The sequence below is a fragment of the Ovis aries genome, chromosome X (genome assembly GCF_016772045.2).
Source record: "Ovis aries strain OAR_USU_Benz2616 breed Rambouillet chromosome X, ARS-UI_Ramb_v3.0, whole genome shotgun sequence".
In the NCBI taxonomy this organism is placed as follows: Eukaryota; Metazoa; Chordata; class Mammalia; order Artiodactyla; family Bovidae; genus Ovis; species Ovis aries.
Window position 1 is genome coordinate 15,047,149 of NC_056080.1, and position 22,413 is coordinate 15,069,561.

Below are 22,413 nucleotides of genomic sequence, written 5' to 3' on the forward strand. Positions count from 1 at the left end.
ATAATAAGTATTTAAGCACAATCATAAATATAAGGAGTTAGCAAGCTTTTTCTGTAAGTCAAAAGTAGTTTAGGATTAGTGTGCTGCCTTTTTCCCAAACAACCTTTAAAAGTCAATGTAGAGAATTCCCTGGCAGTTCAGTGGTTAAGACTCAGCACTTTTACTGCCTGGGGCCGATTTAATCCCGAACTAGGATTGCCTTGCTCAGTTCAGTCACTCAGTTGTGTCTGACTCTTTGCGACCCCATGAACTGCAGCACGCCAGGCCTCCCCGTCCATCACCAACTCCCGGAGTTCACCCAGACTCACGTCCATCAGGTCGGTGATGCCATCCAGCCATCTCATCCTCTGTTGTCCCCTTCTCCTCCTGCCCCCAGTCCCTCCCAGGGATTTTGCCTTGTGGTACGGCAAAAAAATGTTTTTAAATTTTAATAAAAGAAAAATCAATGTAAAAACTATTCCTAGCTGGCAGGCCTTACAGGAGAGGTTGAGGGCCAAGCTGCAGGCTGGTCTGTTCCCTCTACTGACCTGCCACACAAGCTTGTATTTTTGTTTAAAGCTGCCCAAGTTAAGGCCCAAATGGCATATGGGTCAAATGACATGTTCTAGGTTCACCAATCAACCACCAAATACAAACACCTAACTTCTCCCCATGTTTGTATTAGGATACTACGGTGTACCCTGGAAAGAAAATTCAGTAAGTTCTCGGCCTGTAATGTATACCCAATAGCCGCCTCATAAAAAAGGGACATCCATCCATACACAACCCCCCCCCCTCAAAACTGAGGGTCTAAAATAATAAAACAAAGGTTATTTTAAAACTTTATTTCTGCAAAGCCAAACAAGAAGTGTTGGAGGGAAAAATTGTAAAAGTTATTCTTGCATATTTGGGAACAGCAAGCACTTAGAGAAAACAAGGACTTATAGTTAAATCAAAGGCAGTACCCTGCTTACTTGTATTTTAAAACAAAGCTGATAATCTTTCTTAAGCAACATTTTTCCCTAAAAGCTACAATATGATACAGTACGCAATAGCTCACTTGAAAGTGCTAGGATCAGAAGGTAAAGAACGCCATATGCCACCCCACTTCAACTCCCTACTATACAATGCTGTTTTTGCGCTTGATAAGTCAAGCATTCATGTAGCATTACATTCAAGAGAAACATTTCTCGTACTTTGGGTTTAAGATCCTTGCCCCTCCAGTTCCGGTGTTGTGACATCTGACTCTTCATCATTGTAAATATTTTCAGCCTGGAGATAATAACCAAATAAAATCAGAGGTAAAACTCCCTAAAAATTTTACAAGACTATCTAAAAACAGCATTTAATAGTTCTATCCAGATTTCAGATGTCACTGGCCAGTGTGATTTAGTGTTGGAAATTAAATGTGGAAACTTCAGAGTTTACTTTTTGTGTTTTACTCTCAGACTTTAATAAATTTAATGAGGAAAAGGCAGGCCAGTGTTCTCAAAAATTATTTGCCAGGGTATAATTTCACACATATATCTAGCTGACCATGCACTACTTATTTAAGTTGTCCAAAAAAGGCATTTTCCTAAAGCATTTCAGGCATTTAGATGGAGCAATAGATAGCCCTGAAGCTTATGAAAGGGCTGGTAAACCATGTCTCAGAAATGTCAAGTGTGCATCACAGAACTCAGGATCTCAGTGTGAATACACTGCATGACAGCAGACACTGGCCATGGAGCAATGATGCCAAGAGTCCAGTTATGAAGAGTCATAATCATGAAAATTGGAGCAGGAGCTATGTCTACATCAACATGTGCATACTGAACTAAAGACTTGTTAAAATGGAGAAAGGTCTTTTAAGACTTTCCTTCTATAAATATTTGATGTAGTATGCACCAAAATACTTGAAATATTTCTATTATATCATTAGTAAAAATCTCTTCAAGATAGTCACTGAGGAAAAATAAACACTTTAGCTCACCATTTGCCATATCTGCATGATGTTATCCTCAGACACGGAGCAAATGACCCAAGGCTCATTTGGGTTCCAACTAAAATCTGATATCTTGGCAGTGTGTCCTCCATGAATAAACTGTTAATAAGAACAAAAAAGTCTTGGTTTCATATCTTATGTTAGAAGCTAGTTTTTAGAGCATCAGTCCAGAAACAGGTTGCTGAACTGCAGTCTGGAGGGAGGGTGGTAATCTAGCCCTCCACCACTCTTTGCCCATTTCCAAACCCTCCAGAAAGGTGACAGGACAGTACAACAAATGCTTGGATAACCTTCACCTAGATGCCCCCAATACTGTTAACATACCACTGGCTGAGCCACCAAAAAGTTGCAGACAGCCTACCTTACCCCTAAATACTTCATTCAGCCTGTATCACCTGAAATGACATTTTCCTTCACAACCACAGTGCTGTTTCCATACCTAATACAATCAACACTCAAATTCTGCCTCATTAGCAGATATATAGTTAGGTAAAATGGCACCCCACTCCAGTACTCTTGCCTGGAAAATCCCATGGACGGAGGAGCCTGTGGGCTGCCATCTATGGGGTCGCACAGAGTTGGACACGACTGAAGCGACTTAGCAGCAGCAGTTAGGTAAAAATATTCAAGGTAATACGTTTCCAGGATGTCATATACTCTTTCCTGAAACTGGAACACCTGGAGACTCCTGGTTCTTCTGTGGCCCCCTGAAGAATCCTCTTCTCCCCCTTAGTAAAGGAAAGGCATAGCTCTCAGCCATCCTTCAATCTCTCCAAGACACACTGCCCCAAGGCTGGGGGTGGGGGGAAATTTCCAGGACTCCAGAAAGTCCCCATTAGGGCTAAACTGAGGTATTTGCTAAAAAATGCAGAAGGGAGCAATCTTACTTCCTGCACAGGGCCTTATATATCTTAGAATTAAGATTCAGAAGAAACAATTATTGGGACTTCCTGGCAGTCCAGTGGTTAAGCCTCCCAGCTTCACTGCAGGGGCACAGGTTCAATCCCTGGTTGGGGAACTAAGATCCCACATGCTGCACAGCAACGCCAAAAAATAAAATTTTTTTAAAAATTAAAAAATTTCTTATAAGGATAATACGAATGTCCCTTGATTTCAGACTCTCAAGAAACAAAAAGAAAACAAAATCCTAGTGAATTTTCTCAAGGACCACAAAATTGTTAAGAGATGTTAAATACAAAGTTATACACTGTCCTCTCCCTGTGATATATATAAAAAAAAGTAAGAATCAGTCACAAGAGACCACATACTGTATGGTGGTTCTCATATGAAATGCCTAGAACAGGCAAATCTAGAGAGATGGAAAGTAGGCTAGTGGTAGCCAGGGGCTCACAAAAGACGACTGAGAGGTGATGGTTAAATGTACAGTTTCTTTCCGAGGGGACAAAAATGTTCTAAAATTGACTTGTGATGGCTGTGCAACTCTATGAATATACTAAAAATCACTGAAGTATTTAGATAGTGAACTGTATGGTTTGTAAATTTTATCTCAATAAAACAGTCAGTTACCAGGGACTTCACTGGTGGTCAAGTGGTTACGACTCTGTGCTCCCAATGCAGGGGGCACGGGTTTCATCCCTGATCAGGGAACTAAGATCCCATATGTTGTATTGCAATGTCAAAAAACTCCTCAAAACGAGAACAAACCAGTATTACCAAAGTTTAAAAAACTACTATTACCAAAGTAAAAATAGTTGGTAACAACACTTTAACTAAAAAACGACTTAAAATTTATGGAGCCCTGCATCACAAAACAAGACTTTTCAGACTAAATCACAATAACCTTCAATTTGAAATCATCCTCAAGAGATAGAATCTGATCGTCCTGACTACTTTTTCAAATACATGAAACAATAACAAATAGTCCAGTCTGCGTATGACACTTCATCTTGCATAAGAAAAAGTCAATATATACCAGGAGTTCTGGAGGCCCATCTTCTGCATCTTCTGCTGATTGTTCTTCTCCAATTTTGCTATTGAGAAAAAACATGATGCCTTCAGTATTCAAATTCTTCTAGCAACAAAGTTTGCATAGCCAGCATCAGCCCAGAAATCCCATCCTAAAACACTCTTAAAAGCAATGTATTTCTATACTGTTATCAGCTAGAGTTTTTGTATTAATTATTTGGTGGGAGGGCAGGGTGTTTACTTTCTGGAAATGGTAGTAACAGCTGTTCATAAGTGAAGCTGCAGAATAGAAATTATTGTTAATAAAACATTAATTTAGAATTCATTCAATATCTTAACTGAGGTGTTTCCTGAATTAGGATTAAAAGGTGAAAAGTATATAAAATATTTACAGAAGAACTGATGCCTAATCCCTACATTTCACTCTTAAACCCTTGTTCATCCCAGGAGTAAAATACAACTACACACCAATACTGCAGATCTGCTAAAGATAGGGCAACAAAACAACTTTAAATATGGAATGTATAAGCCAAGGACAGGGTAAGTTTTAATTTTTTCTTATCTTAATTCAATTAAAAAAACAAACACAACCCCCCAAAACTTCAATTTGTAGAATTTGCTAGCAGTTCCGACAGTGAAGTCACTCAAGTTACAAACCATTATCATCCTTGATACCTATTCCACAGGTGGACTTTGCTAGTGTTTTCAAGTAAAAAAGAATATTCTCAGATGTCTGTTTTAAAGATTCTCTACATTTTCAAGCATCTATCATGACTAGGGTTTCTTCTGTAAGAACACAGAACATTAGCAGTTTAGCAGTTTTACTGTTCCATACACTGAAAAGTGGGTATACTGTCTTTGTAATTAAGGCAGCCTTGACTAAACACTTAGTCCACTTCAAAGCAATACAGGTAGGAAAGAAGTTATTTTGGGAAATGCTATGATTTAGATTCCAGATAAGAACATCTCTACGGAGAGATACATAATACAGCAACATTATTAATGGCTCTAAAAGCTCAAAAAAAAGCGAACAGTCTGAAATTCTTAGAATAGCAACCCTGCAGTCAAGGAACTTTAAGAATTGGGAGAAACTGTTTCCATAATGAACCCCCAGAAGAACATAAGCTCTGATGGCATTGGCTGTGCTTATCCTGTTCTCATCCTCAGCAGTTACACAACCCACAGGAAGAGCTCATACCTGTGGGAAAAAAACAACTGAAAAAGATTAGTCCTGCAGATGTACGTTGAAATCTAAGGAGACACAAACAGCTGACGTCTTTACCCCTTTCTATAGCAAGAGTTTTTTCAATACCATTGTTTGGATGTTAAAACACACATGCACCCCTAACCCTGACTTCAGTCCTAATTACAAAGAAAATCAAAACTCACATTTGCATCAATTTTTTTCACATTCCATTTGCTGATTCACTTCTATTTTATGGAACAGACTCTTTAGGAAGGTACTGAAGATTAATTTTAGACTTATTAAACTGGGGTTAGCAAATCGCTCTTCTAGTCTATGAATTATTACATAATCTGCTATATTAGCATATTTATGCAATTTTTGTCACCAGATCCTGAGTTACCTTAAATCCCACACATTCAGGCGGCGATCAGTACCACTTGAAGCCAGAATGGTTTCGTTATGTGGAGACCAGTGGACCTAGCAACACATATTTGAAAACATAAAGAATCATCCATTACTGGGTCTGTGGCTGTTGTTCTAATCCTAGATATTTTCCCATTTCATCTTCTGTACCCTTTGCTTGGCCTACAAGCCTTCACTCTTTGTGCTGTCCCTTCAGGTGCTCTTAAATGAAACATCTCTTCAGCCTTCCCCTGGGAGGGTCATATTCCTCAAGGGTAACTCTGCTAGGGCTCCCAATAAACTTAGCTCCCAAACCACCCCAGAAGCTTTTAACATTTCTTTTAACATGAAGTGTACCTTAGCCTATGCACATCTCTATTTTAAACCATATATAAGATTTCATTTAAAAAATTAATTTACTTATTTTTGGCTGTACTGCTCAGCTTCTGAGATCTCAGTTCCATGACCAGGGATTTAAACCAGGCCACAGCAATGACAGTGCTGAATCCTAACCACTAGACTACCAGGAAACTATCTTTACTTTTTAAACTGATCCTATTTTGCAAAGACTGTTCCTTTTACTTCTGAACTAACAATATCTAGAAATCTCCAAGTTATTTCTCACTAGTTTACTTACACAGTAGGCAAGGAGCTTTAAAAAAAAAAAAACAAACAAACACAGGGAATTCCCTGGTGGTCCAATGGTTAGCACTCTAGGCTTTCACTGCCAGGGTTCAATCCCTGGTTGGTGAACTAAGATCCCACAAGCCACATGGCATAGCCAAAAACAAAACAAAAACCCAATGTCCCAAGTCCACTATGTAAAAGAAAAAAATTTATAAACTTCTCTCTAGTAAAAAGTTACTAAAATCTGACAGAGACACCAGAAAACTGTCACATACCTGGAAAATTTCATCTTTATGAGATTCAAAGGTATGGAGTTTCAATTTTAAGTTACGCAGATCCCATAAAGCTACAGTCTGAAGAAAAATAAAATGAAAAGGAATTTGTTTCTGCACTTTACATAAGAATTTTAAAATATTGTAGTAACAAAGACAAGTAGGTTTGTAAACACCAAATATGCAAAAACTTAGAAACCTTATCCGCAGAGCCAGTTGCAAGAATGAACTCGCTGTAGGGATTGAAGGACAGGCAATTGACCTCGGCAGTGTGCGCATCAACCAGGTGGCTCGGCTTGGAGGTGGTGTTGGACCTAGTGTCCCATCTAAAACACAAAGGTACAAGGCACACAGCGCAAGAGCAGGCCACTCAACCCTGCCCCACCTCCCTCCCCAACACTTGTGCCCACATCAGCACCACTCCATGCCACTCCTCTCTCGCTAACTTGCCTTTCAGGGACACTAACCATGCAGAGTTGGCAACTTGGACTTCCAACCACTAGGTGATATGCTCTAAACCTGCACAGAACAAACTAGGGCTACCTCTGCTTTCTTGTTCATTACGTCCCTATCTGGATTACCAACTATTTCAAGCATGCACAAAATACTAGAGACTACTGTTTCATATCTATAACCTAGCCTAGTCAAATTCAGTATTTTGCTTTGTTTGCCTCAGATGCTAGTTTATGAGATAAAAAGCATTCCAGGTGCTTGAATGCAGCCCTGTAGCCATGCCTTGATGCACAATCACTCTCCTCCCTCAACTTCAAGGCAAGTTACCCTGATCCCCGATTTTGATACATACCACTGCCCCAAGCATGTTTCCTCATGTGCACGTACCTGTTTTTTTCTTTTTCTAAATAAAAAGTTGTGTTCAATCATACAGCACAGTAACTTTTACGTAAAAAGGCCATCCCTATTTATAGCTTCTCATGTCAATTATACCTCACTAAAGCTGTTTTTCTTTTTTTGAAGGCCAAGACACAATTTAAAAGCCACCACAATCACTGATGGTCATTCAGGACACCCATATAACAAAACCCCACTCAATTTTCCACCTTACATCATAAGTTTCTGATCATCAGCAACAGATCCAAACAAGGACTCATGCAGCAGGTGCCAGGCCACATCCTCTACAACAGCCGAGTGGCCGGTAAAAATTGCTTTAGCATCCACAATTTTGCCTTCCTTTGGTCCTGCATTAATATCCCACAGACAGACAGTCTGAAGAAGGAACAAAACAAGAGTCAGTTATGAGAGACTGAATTTAAATGCTAACACCTTATTTAAAACTCTTTATTAAAAACAAAGCTACTTACTATATGAAAATTTTTTAAAAAAGTGAAGTTTCATAAACAGCAAAGTGTACAGGTGTAGCTTCCACAATCTGAGATGCAGAGGGGAAGGAAAATACAGTGTAATGGGGACGGGAGGACAGCATGGTGGCAGGCAAGAAACATTCTGGTTTGAGTTTCCACCTACATACATTCAATCAAGTATCTAAAATTCACCTAGATTACACAACACGAGCCTGGGGTTCAATATCCACCAAACTGAAATGCATATCTTAAAACTTCATGCTGGGCTGGGAAACTGGGAATTAAAACTAAAACATGCTTCTTAAAAAGTGAAAGCTTTTGGACAGCTGTCACTTCACAGCAGAAACCACTACATACATCAGCAAGTGCCAACAGCTGAACAACCTAGAAACCCCTACAAGGCTACTGAAGAGACCACAGGGCCTGCCCAGACCTCAAAGGTTACAGATCCGCAGGCTTTGAGAGTTTGAGTCTTTTCTTAACATCTCGTCATAAAAATAGCTGAGAAGAGTCTGAAGTTTCTATGAAAAAATATTGCAAAGTATAGGGCAGTGATTGTCACCTCAATGGAGTAAGAGGTAATTCCATTAAGGTATATTCAAATTAATTCCACTGACACTAGTATCAGCTTCCTCTCTTCATCAATCATTTTATTATCTGAAAGGGTTTCTGTTACACAATACATGTGGCCCTTAGTCTCTGTTGATACTCACACATTTGGACGCAATTTACATGCATGGAAAAGGTGGAATGTGTCGAACTATTACCTGCTCCTCACCTCAGAAAGATCCTGGGAAAATTACCAAGATGCCTCGCATATGTGGAGCCCTTAGGAAACGTCAGCTATTAATTATGACTAGCAACTCCCAGCCTGGTGTCTTCAAAAAGTACTAGTAATTAAGTTCTTGAGTATAACCCATCCTCCCTGTGTGGGAGACTATCCTATGCCCACTCTGAGGGAAACAGAAGAAGGCTTTCTTTCAGAGACTCTGTTCTGATGACAGGGTAGAGGGGCATGGGGAGTGTTACATCCACTTTCCAGGGATGGCAAGAGTAACATCCTCACTGGCCTAATTTGGGTCAACAACCCGGCCTCTCCTCTTTTCCAGGCTATTTTCTTGCCATCACAGTGATTCTGTGAGCTACCCTACATAATGCCCTTCCAATTAATTCCTTTTCTGTTTAAATCAGTCAGCACCCTCTTTGCAGCCACCAAGGAAAATACAGGGTTGGCCAAAAAGTTCATTCAGGTTTTTTCATTATATGGTATAGAAAAACCTGAATGAACTTTTTGCCCAACCCAGTATTTATGGAAGTTCTTCAGAAAAGTAAAAATAGAACTACCACATGATACAATCCCACTTTGACATTTATACAAAGAAAACACAAACACTAATTTGAAAAGATATATGCACCCCCATGTTCATGGTGGCATTCTTTACAGTACCATGACATGGAAACAACCTAAGTGTCCATCAGTGCGTGAATGGATGAAGATGTGCTATATGTGTGCAATGGAATACTACTCAGCCATAAAAGAGAAAATCTTGTCATCTATGACAGCATGAACTTTGAGGGCATCATGCGAAATGAAATAAAGTTAAGGAAAGACAAAAACCATATGATCTCACTTATATATGGAAACTTAAAAGCAACAGGAACAAAAAACAAGCTCATAGATATAAAGAACAGACTGATGGTTGCTAGGAGTGGAGGGCAGAAGAAACAGGTAAAGAGGGTATACATTTACTGTTAAAAAATAAACTAGATATTTTTTAAAGATCACTCAGAACATCCACCTGAAGATTTTATCTTTAAAAATAAAAACTAAAAGTCATGAAAATTTTAAATTTACCAAAGAAAAAAGAAAGGAAAAAAAACCCCCAGGCACCCAGAGTTGGTTTTTGTTGCCTATAACTAAACAATCTTGACTGGGCCAATTACCTACTTCAATGTTTCAAAAAGCTTAATAGAAATTGTCATTGACAGACATATACATGAGGATATACTAACAAGAAGGCAAGGGAACCTACTTTCACGTGGCTGACATAAAATGCTAACTGTGGCCAAGTTACATGAGCCTTCAAAAGCTCCAGAAGTCTACTCTTGCCTTGTGCTTGGAATCATACCGAACACTTTATGCTTGCAGTATGGGAACCATGAAAGAAAATATGGGGCTGTTAGTGGCAAGAACGCTATAAACATTGGTCTATATAAATTAACATGATCACTTTGCATCTGTGTGGTACTTTTTCATTATTAAAACACTTTAAAGGACGCCAAGGCAACTCCACAGGGAAAGATTAGCTGGAAAAGCTGGATATCCACACACAGAAAATGAAGCTGGACCCCTACCTCACACCATATCAATATGGACCAAAGACCTAAATATAAGAGCTAAAACTAGAATTCTTAGAAAAAACATAGGTGTAAATCTTTGTGATACTGAATTATGTAATGGCTTCTTAGATATGGTATCAAAAGCCAAAATGATGAAAAATACAAACTGAATTTTTGTTTCAGAGGAAATCAAAAAAGTGAAAAGACAACCTAAAGAATGGAGAAATTTTTTTTAAATCACATATCTGATAAAGGACTCATATCTAGAATATATTTTAAAACAAACTCTTAAAATTCAACCATAAAAAAAATTTAAAAACGGACAAAGGATTTCAATACAAGTTTTTCCAAAGATGATACAGAAATGGCCACAAGCACATGAAAAGATGCTCAACACCATTAGTACATGTAAGTCATAATCACAATGAAATACCCACTAGAATGATTATAATAATAACAGACCATAACAACTGCTGGTGAGGACATGGAGAAACTGGAACACTGGTACATTGGTGGTAGGGATGTGAAGTAGTACAGCTGCTTTGGAAAACGGTTTAGTAGTTCTTTTAATAGCTAAACTTAAAGTTACCATATGACTCAGTAATTACACTCCTAGGTGACTACCCAAGAGAAATGAAAACATTTATCTACACAAAAACCTGTACAAAAATGTTCGTAACAATACTCAAAGCAGCCCCAACTGGAAACAACCCAAATGTCTACCAATTGATAAATGAATTGTGGTATATCTATATAATGGAGCACTGTTCAGCCATAAAGAGATCAAGTACTGACATATGCTCACATGGATGAACCTTGAAAACATCATGCTAGTAAAAGCAGTCAGACAGAAAAAGTTGCCTACTATATAATTCCATTTATATGAAATATCAAGAAAAAAACAAATCTACAGAGATAGAAAGTAAACTAGTGGTTGCCGAGAGAAGGAAGGGGTGAGGAGTAGACTGCTTAATGAATATGGAGTTACTTTTTGTGACATTTAATGAAAATGGTTTTTAATTAGTGCTGATGGTTTCACAACTTTGTGAATAAAGTAAAACTCATAGAATTGTACACTTTAAAAAACTAAAAAAAAAAAAAACTAAAATGTATTAATCAGGCCTTACAAATGCTTTAAAGAGTCTCCATTACAGAGGTCCACTTTTAAATGGAACACCTTTTGCCCACTTTCCCTCCATTCTATGGCTGCTTCAAAAGAGATTTGAGGAATTCTAAGACTCCAAAAGGGCAGTGTGATAACCAATGTTCTAAAACCTGTGGAAATGTTATCACAACAATCAGTATTATCTTAGAAAACCTTTCATCTATTAGTTTCCTTCAGTGTAGAGCTGTTCATAAGTCTTTAACTCTTAGTGCATGAGTAGATTAGGAAGAACAGATTTCTCACATGGTCATCAGATGCACTTAGGAGATGTCCACTCAAATTGGAATTCCAAGAAAGACCATAGCCTTCCTTTTGGTGGCCTCTTAGCCTAAGGTCAGGATTACACTCTCCACTTGGGTCTAAAGAAAAAAGAAAGAAAGAAAAAGAAATAACATTGATTACTAAGTGATTATCTGTTTATCAGAACTGGTAAGAGCAAATCCTCACTCCTAAGTCTTAACATTTATTATAATGCCTACAAAAGCACTGCACACAAACAAGGATTTGGTCTGACCCACAGCCGCCCTGAAAAGCGGTTCTCTGTGCTACATTTTAAATACTCTATGTAAACCAATAAAATGACTGGTTCCTTTGCAAAACACAGTACTAAGTTCTAACACAAAACACTGAAAACTGTACCAGCCCACAAATTTACATGGTGACAATCCAAGCCAATTTTTAAAACAATTTTTTGAAGAAAGCAGCAGGTCTGGATGTTCAGCCCTTGCATGTCTCCAGAGTAGCCTACAACCATGACTGACCTCGTCACCCCTGGGAATGTGACCCTCACAAAATTCTTCATGTCACTGTCTGATGTAGCTGTGTACGCCCAGAGCAGTGCGGCATGCTGTGGCAGCTTGTTGAGACTTGCAGGATTGTTGAGCAAGATTCATGAAGCATCTGACTTCACTGCTGGGGTGCGGAGTTTCCCTTACCATGGCTGGTCACAGAGCAGGATATACCTATGTGACCAGACTGCCATAAAAACCGCAGACACTGAGACTCAAATAGGCTTCCCTCGACAGAGACATCTCTACCCCTGTGGTGTGTGGCCCCAGTGGAAAAGGACTCACAAGTCTACGCCTGACCTCTCTGGACTCTGCCTGATGTGTATCTTTCTCCTCTTGTTTTTGCTCTGTATCCTTTGTAATAACAAACCTTAGCCAGTTTTTTTTCTCCTTTTTTGCTCTATATCCTTCGCTATAATAAATCTTAGCCAGGAATATAACCTGCTGTGAGGTCCTGCATTAAATCACTGAATTTGAACATGGTTTTTAGATCCCTGAAACCATTTCTAAATCTCTAAAAGTTGGAGTATACTAGTCTGTATGATATCAAAGCAATTATTTCGAATCAAGAAGGATCAAGCATCGGTCTGACTTTATTAATGCATACCTGGTTTCGCAGGGTGCTTCGTATAGTCAAAAACCAGCACATCAGAAGATGGTGTTTTTGTAGCAATGATGTGAGGATTCTGCGGCATGTAACGAGCACGGTTTACTTCTCCTTCATGGTTAATTTTAATTTCACATTCAATTTTTCCTGTTACAGAACCAAAGCCACCAAATTCTAATGTGAGAAGAAAGAAATAAACACATATACTTACGATTAAAATTCATAAGTCACTTAGTCAACCTGAGATTTTAATCTGACGGAATATAACACAAATTGGTAAGAGAGAACAAGAGTGAGACCAAGCGAGCACAGAAAAATATGGGTTCATTTGCCACTCAGAATTAATTTATTCAACTCCAACTGAATTGGAAAATACTGATACCTATTCTTTCAAGTTAATTCAGTTCCATTTTGGACTTAAAACAATTAAAAACCAGCTTCTTTCAGTTGTGAAGATGATGTAATTATTTATGAAAATTTAAATAACCATGCAATTAACACACCTCAGCCTTTTAGTTCAAACACAACTCATTTGGAAGTGCTGAAATTAGAATCGTATTTTAGGTTTCTTTAAGATAGGTTCATCCTCAGGAGCATGAACACTCCTTGAGTCTAAAGTCAAAAACATCCTCGTATCAGAAACCCATGCTGACTAACCTCCACCCAACATCAAGACACAGACAGTCACGCACAAGTCAGTTCCACCAAGACACAGACACAGTCACGCACAAGTCAGTTCCACCAGAATCCTTGAACACATCTGCTCAATCGAGTTCAACACATTGGTTCAACTGCTGGTGGAGTGCCAAAGCTAAAATGAGTGGGCTAACCTTTCTATCTGGTGTGGGAATATGACTGTATGTTAAATAATTAAAAAGACCTCAGAAAAGTGACAAAGCCACACAAAAAAGTATAACTTCAGAGAAGCAGTAAGATGGTAGCAGAAAGAATACAAGTAGAGAACATCTAAGCAGATAATAGCAAACAAGATTATTTTCTTTCCTGTGCTCATAGATAAAAACTTGAATTAGTTGCTGACACATTAGAAGCTTGGAGGCTTGACATTATAACTGTTATTTCTTCCTGACCTATGTCACTTCTTCTTTGCACATTCCTTTTTCACTCACTCTGTATCTCAGGTCAAGTAACACTAACTCAAATGTCTAATGGAGCCAGGGAGGTAACAAGTAAAATAGACTAGCTGGGGCCTGGTGAAATCACACTGAAATCCATAAGCCTTTTCTCAGTTTCAGCCACATCTTGCTCTGTGGGAATGCATAATCAACACTGGCTCCCAAGGCTTACTATTAGAATTTAGCCATTTTTGGGAATTCTCTGGCAGTGCAGTGGTTAGCAGTTGGTGCTTTCACTGGGGGTGGGGGGCCCAGGTTGGATCCATGGTTGGGGAACTAAGGTCCTACAAGTCACTCAGGCAAAAAAAAAAAAAAAAGAAAGAATTTAGCCATTCTTCTTCTCTATGACAAATACCATTGCTTATTATTTCTGGGGCTGAAAATCATATCCCATTTCACACAACTCCTCTCACACAACCATATGCAGTCACCCATTTCCCTCTGTGCACTTTCCCTTCCCATCATGTCAATGAAAGAAAATGCCTCGGTCTTTCTAAGAACACCCCTCCTGATCCATCACTTGCTACCTCTTGAGACCCTGCTCCAAAGCTGTCGCTTTTTCTGTATTTCAACCTCCCACCACCGTGGACCCATAGGACACTCTCTCTCTCTCTCTCCTGCTGCAAAGATTCTTAAGCTTCCCAATTCCTTTAGTGAAAAACTCAACAGGTTTCCTTTAAGAAAAACTGGGCTTTCAGGTAAGATTTACTGTGTACACAGAGCTTTCTTAAAACTCAAAAGGAAAAGTCTGAAAAAAATCACTATCTTAATGATAATAGTATCTACTAAAAATACTGTAACTAAAAAAAAAAAAACCATAACTAAAGTTTTAAAAAGCTTGATGTCAACTAAGTATTGCAGTCACTTGTTAGAATATAATTCACTGGACAAGTGACTAATAACTAAGTATCTCCGTATTATTATGCAGAGACTAAAGCCCAATTAACTACATACTTTAGGCTTCCCTTGTGGCTCAGTTGGTAAAGAATCCGCCTGCAATGCGGGAGACCTGGGTTCAATCCTTGGGTTGGGACGATCCCTTGGAGAAGGGAAAGACTACCCACTCCAGTATTCTGGCCTAGAGAATTCCATGGACGTCCATGGGGTTGCAAAGAGTCAGACACAACTGAGCGACTTTCACTCACTTAGGACTAAAAGCCATTAAAAATTTCCTGATTACAACAATATTTACAGAAATAATGCATAAGGTTGTAGGATAATAGACTATGAATTGTGGAAGTGTTAAACTGAGTAAATCATTTTGGGAAACTTTTATATTATTTTAGGTTGAGAATGAATACACCACACAACTCAGCAATTCCATTCCACTAGATAAATTCTCCCACAAGTACGAGAAGACTTGGCAAGGATATTCACTGAAGCACTGCTCCAAGAACAAAACACCAACAGAGATATAACCCAACTGCCCCTTGACAGAAGAATAAATGGGGGTTTAAGTGTAATGGAATACTACACAGCAGTAAAAAGAATAAGCTAGACATTTACATGGTACACACACAGAGAACTGAATGAAAAAAGCCAACTGTACAGCATTATGTGTGAATAATAAAAATAGCTGAAAATGGCACACTAATTTCAGGACAGTGATGAATTCTGGAAAGGAAAGCAGAGAGGAATGGAGCAGGGTTGGCAAGATTTTAGCTATAAAGCAGTGTTTTATTTTTTAAAAAGTACTGGACAATGTTAAGATCTGCTTAACCACATGGGGTTGTGGGGAAGCACTAACCCGGCAGGTCTGCTTGCTTAGTCCTCGCTGCTGATGGAAACTGGGGCCACAACTGACCCCTGATCAACTCCTGGGAACACAGACCTCAGAATGTCCTCTATGTCACTGATGGGTTGATTTTGTGGTGTATACCTGAAGCAATGGACCATGCTGTTCCAGTCTGTCAGGGTGGCTTTGTACAAATATCAAGATTGACGATACACACCTGAGTTCATTACTGGGGTCTCAAGATTCAGTTGCCATGGCTGGCTGCCAGTATAATTTGCCTACACAACCAACCCCCAAGAAAGACAGAGACCCTGACCCTCAAATGGGTTTCCCTGGGCAGAGATAGCCCACATGTCTCCCTGTTATTTGTTGCCAGAAACAAAGTACATCCTGTGTGGCCCTGGATGAGATTTGCACTGGACTTCCCTAGACTCCCTGATGTATATCTTTTTCCTGCTGCTTCTGTTCATTTCTAATTATAACAAACTTTAGCCTTGAGTATAATTTGCTGAGTCTTTTGAGTCCTCCTAGCAAAATCATCAAACTTCGGTGGTTGTGGGAATACCAAACAGGGGAATTATGTTTGGTTTGCAGGAAGGGAGTCAACAACTTTCATAAAAAAGCTATTAACCATCTGGTATAAATGCCTGACTTTTTTTTCTATGCATACACCAACACATATTCTTACTATTACCAAAACTGTTACTATAATCACACACATCAGTTACCCAATTTATCTTGGACACCTTTCCATACCAGTGCATACAGATTTATCTCATCGTGTGAATGTAAAATTTCAGAGTTGAGGTTTAACTACCCAAAAGATATTGGTATAAGTTAATATATAATTAGAGGCTTACTCCTCAGACACCAATGCTGGAATGTATGGATTACTTACCACCCTTTTCACTGTCACAGTGGGAAGCATCAAACTGCGCATCATCATTCGGAATATGGACTCGAGCAACCACGAGATGATTCTGCTCATCAGATGTGTGAGTCCCCAGCACTAGCCAATGAAGGGCATAATCCTTTCCTTCCGGTCTGTTTATGAAAGAAAATAAGTCATATTAATCTTATAAGGGGATTCCTTGGTAGCTCACATGGTAAAGAATCTGCCTGCAAAGCAGGAGACCCAGATTTGATCCCTGGGTCAAGAAGACCTCCTGGGGAGGGAATGGCTACCCTCTCCAGTGTCCTTGCCTGGAGAATTCCATGGACAGAGGAGCCTGGCTACAGTCCAAGGGGTCACAGAGTCGCAAATATTCAGACATGACTGAGCAACTAAAACTTCAACTTTCCCCTCCACAATCCTTTAAGAAATCAGTTGCTAACAAATTGTCTATCACTGACTCCCGTATTCATAAATCATGACTTCTCACCTAACAACAACAACAAAAAAAACCTTCAATTTTAATACTCTAGGTGTTTCTGGTTTCCCAGTAAGAGGTAAAAAGGCAGAATGGACAAAATAAAGTGCTGAGTCAAGAAAAACTGGGTTTAAACCCAGGCTCAAACTAAAATTAGTTATATGTGATTCCTTAAATCACAACTTCCCCGCGGGTCTCAATTTCTTCACCTAAAAAACAGGTTATGAGTAAAAATGACATGATGTGAAAACCCCTTATTTATGGTGCTTAACGTTCATAAAACAGGCATTCCCATTTTTACAGGGGAAGGCAGGGGAGGGGGTCGTCTTTGTTACCCTATTCTATGGTAACTCCTTGTGGCTAAAGAAACCACTGATGACTCTTGGCACTTAATCCAAGTGATGATTTTGCATCTGTATCTATTAACAATGCGTTCCCATTTGTATTATTCAGAACAACTTTCACCTGTGTCCCATAGTTCCACATTAGTAAGGCAGGCTGAGAAGTAAGGCTCTGAGCCCCAACATTAAAAAAAAAACAAAACCCTAGACTGTTTCTAAATTCCAGCTGTACAAAGGATTCATTGGTTTAGAATAAAGGTTTGTGAATTACTTCCAGGCATATAATTTAGTAATAACTAAAAAATACAAGATTAAATTTTACCAAGATTGGGCTTAGGGTATGAAAGAGCAGTAAATACACAAAAACTCCAAGAACAGAATAAGGCAGCCATGGCTAAACAATAGGAGTTCATTTGAAAAAGAACATGGGGACTTCCCTAGTGGTCTAATGGCTAAGATGGTGCACTCTCAATGCAGGAGGCCCAAATTCCAGCCCTGGTCAGGGAATCAGATCCCATATGCCACAACTAAAGATCCCACAGACTGCAACAAAGATCAAAGATCCTGCAAGATCTGGCACAGTCAAATAAATAATAAATAAATAAATAAAATATTTTTAAAAATAAAAAAGTGAATCTATTTAAAAAATTAAGACATGGGTCTGAGTTGATGTGTGTTCAGTGGCCAAGAATACGATGTGGTTATAAAAAAATTAATTACTTTCATCTTACATGAATTTATATAGGGTAGGAAGAGGCAATACACATGGGCATTCATCTACTAATCTGTGACTGGGAAAACCACACTTAGAAAATTAGGCTCTAGGCAATGCATTTTAGAAGGACTTAGGCAAAAATGAAACTTTTACAGGGAATAGTGGCTTGAAGTGAAAGGGAACTTAAACATATCTCATGAGAACCATTTGAAAAGAAATAGGAATACTTGAGAGAAAGGAGGCACCAGCAATATCAGGGCTGACATAAAAGGAAGAAAAGTGACTTGTTTTTTATAGCGTTAAGTAGAAAAATTCTAAGACCTACAGGTAAAGTTACGGTCAAACACATCAGTTCATCATATGACCTTTTTAAGGAGTAGAATTACAACATGGACTAGAGGGTCTGAAAAGCTTCTTTTGACTCCAAAATTCAATTATTTCAGTTTCCTCTGACTCCATCATCGTATAAGGATTTTTCTTTTTACTACAAATTCTTTCATCACCATCATCGAAAAACAAGCCTACTTTTCCTCGCCCATCAATATTTCACTGCTTTCTTCAAATACTGGATGTACCTAAGGCTGCAGAAGCACTCGTTACAAAAGACCTTGTCCATTTTCAGTGCCAGAATTCTTTGACCACTTAAGGAAATTCACCTGACAATCACAGATTATCATCACAAGGTTATTCTTGGTAGGAATGCCTGAAATAGCCAAAGACTGAAAACAAATATCCATCAATAAGGAACTGGTGACACAAGTCACAGTATATCCACAAAGGAATTCTACCGAGCCCTTCATATATCTAAGCATGCTTATAGGAAAAAAGTCTCCAATACAAACTCTTAATTTAAAAAATCAAGTGAACAGAGACTTCCCTGGTGGTTCAGTGGTCAGAACTCCAAGCTTCCACTGCAGGGGTCACAGGTTCGATCTCTGGTTGGGGAACTAAGATCCAAAGTCAAGTCAACAACTTCCTAACAGAAAAAGAGGGCGGAGGGGCATAGCATGTACTTCTTCATGCCGGCAGGATGGATAAGAAATCACAAATGACTCTGCTCTGGGTAAGGCAACCAGAAGAACAGAGGATGTGGAAGGGGAACTTAGTCTTCACTCTATGCAGCTTTGTATCATCTGAATTTGAATGCATACATAGATTTTTAGGTAGAGCATATAAGTCTCAATATGTTTAAGAAATTATTCAATAAGACATATGAAGTAATGATCTACTGGTTTTGAAAAATAGTTTCTTAGAGATACCTAAATAAAAATTTAAAGAGCCAAATCAATTATTTGGATGATCACCTAACTGAATTTAAGAGCAACAGCTCAGAAAGTGCAAGTAATCATTTGGAAGCATGTTGTATGTATACAGAAGACCAGCCAGATGAGGTTGAGTAGGGCCTGCCTCTCAAAGTGCCAGGCTGTAAGAGTATCCAACATTTCTACTGTCCTACATAGTGATAAAACACAATCACAGTCCCTTCATAGTCCAAACAGAAACCTGCAAAGCACCACTCAGCCGTCTTCGACACACAAGAATGCAGGCTGGCTGGCATTTTGTTGCACTCCCAGAGCCACTGCCCATCCCACAACCAGATCCCACTTCTTTGTATGCAAAGAACCCCATGGAATATATAAAGTATTTTCTGTTAAGTTCCTAAGTGTTAATATAAAAGTAGTATCTGGGCTGAGAAAACACAGATTTATTATCTTTAAAGTGTTTTACACAAAAAACATAATAGGTAATGTGACTAAACAGCTTTCATTGAAATACAAATGGAAACAGAGCTATTCCACCCTAACAACTTATTTCTGAATAGGAAAGGGTGGGAGAACCACCATCAGTCACCACTTACTGTGTACTCACTCTGAGCCAGCATTTTAACATGTGTGATCTTATTCATTTCCTCAGATGTAGGCTGTAAGAACTTTCAGCATCTCCATTTACAGACCAGACTATTTCAGGATAGAGACTGATCAATTTGCCCTAATTCACAAAGCTAAGAAGCAAGGGGCAGGATTCAAATTCAGATCTCTAACCTTAAAGCCTGGGCTCTTTTCTACTGTCAAACATCAAAAAGATTCAAATTAAGTTGTTTAACTTAATCTGCTTAATAGGAAGACATAGTCAAATACCCGTGCTGCACTACATCAGAACCTCAATACCCTTAAGCATTTGATGGTCAAAGCTGTAAATGTCAACACTTAGAAGTCTCCATTATTTAGTTCTTGGCTCCTCTTCCCACATCTGTGTATTTACATTGAGATTTTTGAAAAGTCCACTAGAAGTCCCTAACCGTGTAGAAGTCAATGTTCTCATATGGAAAATCTGGCCACTATATGAGTTTTATACCAAAGTAATTTACTCTTATTTTTAAAAGTTGTTGCAAAACTTCTAGAGTTTAATAAATCCTCATTAAATGACATACACATAACAATCAAATTTAATACATTTTTAAAGTACATGGCCAGGTTCTTACTAGGAAAAGTGCAAGTGTATGAGAACCATAACCTAGTGCAGAGGTTGCCTCAACTCTGGGGCCACCTGGTTTGCATTCCAAAGCCCGCTCCACCACTTACCAGCTGTGTGATCTGGGGCATGTTACTTAACATCTCAGCCCATTTCCACATCGATTAAAAAGAAGAGGATAATAAAAAATAATTATTGTACTGTTGTATTAAATCTAATAGGACATAAAACTCTTCAGATGTGCTCAACAAATGTCAGCAATTATTACCAGAGAAATTTTACAAAGAGGTGAAGACCAAAAACAACCTCAAAATGTATCATATTATACCACCTTTTCGTTGGTGAACTGCTGCAAAACTGTTTTCTCCTTTGCCAATTAAAACGTATTCGTCTTGTGGGCTGGTTACAAAGAGGTATTCATTTTGCAAAAATTCATCAAGCCATACACTTATGATTCGTGCACTTTTCCCACTGAGTTTTAAAGAAATCCATTAGTTTGGGGTCCAAAGAAAACCCAGCGTCTACATTTAAGTTCAAGAAATGTCAAATGTATCTGGTGCATCCTACAAATATCCTTAATCTCAGAACAGATTCTCTGTCCGCTTTTAATTCCACATTTATACGTCAGAAACCACCCTGTAAGTCAGTTTTGAAAATAAAAATCACCTGCCACATCACCCAAAGGCTTAATCGATTACTTGTTTATGTTCTACGTATAAGACGCGAAAAACTAGGAGATTCATGTTAACAGCAAAATTTATGCAAAATAAGAGTTGACAAAAACCCTTACTTAGTCACTTCAGGAAGCCACTGAACGGTAAGACTCGGCCACTGAAGAGCATGGGTCATAACCAGGTCATACAGAAACGGTGTATTCTTCTTCCAGATTTTATATTCTTCATTGATGACACGCTCCTCCACAGTATCTTCAAACACTGAAATTTGGACAAATCCCATACGATTAAGTGTCTGAAAGGGATCGAAATCTATACTGGAGGTCACCTCGAGATGGCCACACCTTATCTCCTCTTTCTCTTAACCACTAAATTGGACACGACCAACTCACTGGTCTTCCAGAACGCGAGGAGAATATTAACACCAGGAAGCTTATTTTTTTGCAGTTTGAAATCAATACCGCCTGCGTATACAATATTGGGCAATTAATTACATAGATATCGCAATTGTTTTGCCGGTTACAGCTGTTCGCACCTGTTCCAAGATGACGACCCGTATGTAAAGGGGCTCCCCGACCCACCCGGCGAGACGAATCCACGTGTAGCAGAAACGCATCGGCCCGCTCCCCCCATCCCCCACCAGAAGAGGCCTCAGCTCCCACGAAACCCGAGCCGGCAGCCATAAGTCGGCGGGTTCCAGAATCCCCCGGACAAGGGCCGCGACCCCGAGGCGGTCGACGCGCGCGCGTGGAAGATGGTGCCGTGCCCGCTTTCCGGCGACGGAGGCCGCCTCCGCCCGGGTGCAGAGCAAGCGCCGCCGCCAGAGGGGGGTGACGCCGGGGGGTAGCGGGAAGGGGGCCCAACCGCGGCCCCGCGCCTGGCTCCGGAAGTGCTCGGAGCCCTTCGCGCCGCGGCCCCGTCCCGCGTAGGCCCCTCGAGGCGCGCGCCCTGCCTCGCGCCCGGCCCCGCCCCCTGCTCCTCACGCCAATTCGCGCCTTTCGCCGGCGCGTGCCGCGGCCTCGCACGCTCACCGCCCCCCGCCGCGCGCCGCCCCGCGGGGCCTCTTACTCTCTTTACTCGCCATCTTGCGTCGGGTCGTTCGCCCCTCGCCGCCGCCTCGGACTCCCCTTGCTAGCCAAGAGCAGCCCAACCACAAGCGCTCCTGCCTTTCCCAGGCGCGTCACACAGTTCTAGCTCTCGAAGCCTGAGCTCCGTCTTACAGCCTGGGAGCTCCCCAGACGCTGCGTCCTTCTCTGCTGCCTCCTCCCCGCTTGCGGGTACCGAGGTCTGAGGCGCTCTTCTCTCTCTCTCCAAACTTGGAACGAGACTTTTCAACCCGCGCCTCCCAGCCCGCCCAGGCAGCTGAGCGCAGGCGCAT

The 22,413-nt window shown here is 40.0% G+C and overlaps 1 protein-coding gene across 4 annotated transcripts; it reads right to left on the bottom strand.

Annotated features, from left to right (window-relative positions):
• Nucleotides 1-809: 809 nt before the first annotated feature.
• RBBP7 (RB binding protein 7, chromatin remodeling factor) lies at nt 810-22,399 on the bottom strand. Of its 4 annotated transcripts, none has more exons than XM_015104811.3 (12): nt 22,104-22,399; nt 21,152-21,296; nt 16,362-16,507; nt 12,596-12,742; nt 11,444-11,559; nt 7,440-7,600; nt 6,576-6,702; nt 6,380-6,457; nt 5,476-5,552; nt 3,897-3,954; nt 1,952-2,062; nt 810-1,251 (listed from the first exon to the last, which is right to left on the bottom strand). In XM_015104811.3, the coding sequence occupies exons 1-12, from the start codon at nt 22,117-22,119 to the stop codon at nt 1,183-1,185; spliced, it is 1,251 nt and encodes a 416-aa protein (XP_014960297.1). In that variant the 5' UTR covers nt 22,120-22,399; the 3' UTR covers nt 810-1,182. The 4 variants fall into 4 exon arrangements, with proteins under 4 accessions (XP_014960297.1, XP_014960296.1, XP_042098025.1 ...); XM_015104810.3 differs by having other exon boundaries at nt 12,596-12,769; XM_042242091.2 differs by lacking the exon at nt 22,104-22,399 and adding an exon at nt 21,571-21,985.
• Between the last annotated feature and the right edge of the window lie 14 nt (nt 22,400-22,413).

Excerpts from the sequence above, each read along its gene's own strand:
- RBBP7 (XM_042242090.2), bottom strand. The coding sequence starts at position 21,718 with ATGGCTGCCGGCTCGGGTTTCGTGGGAGCTGAGGCCTCTTCTGGTGGG. Across the intron at positions 16,508-21,151 it reads TGGCTTCCTGAAGTGACTAA|ACCGGAAGGAAAGGATTATG; the intron begins GTAAGGGTTTTT and ends TTTCATAAACAG. Across the intron at positions 11,560-12,595 it reads GAAGCACCCTGCGAAACCAG|ACCCAAGTGGAGAGTGTAAT; the intron begins GTATGCATTAAT and ends TTTTTTCTTTAG.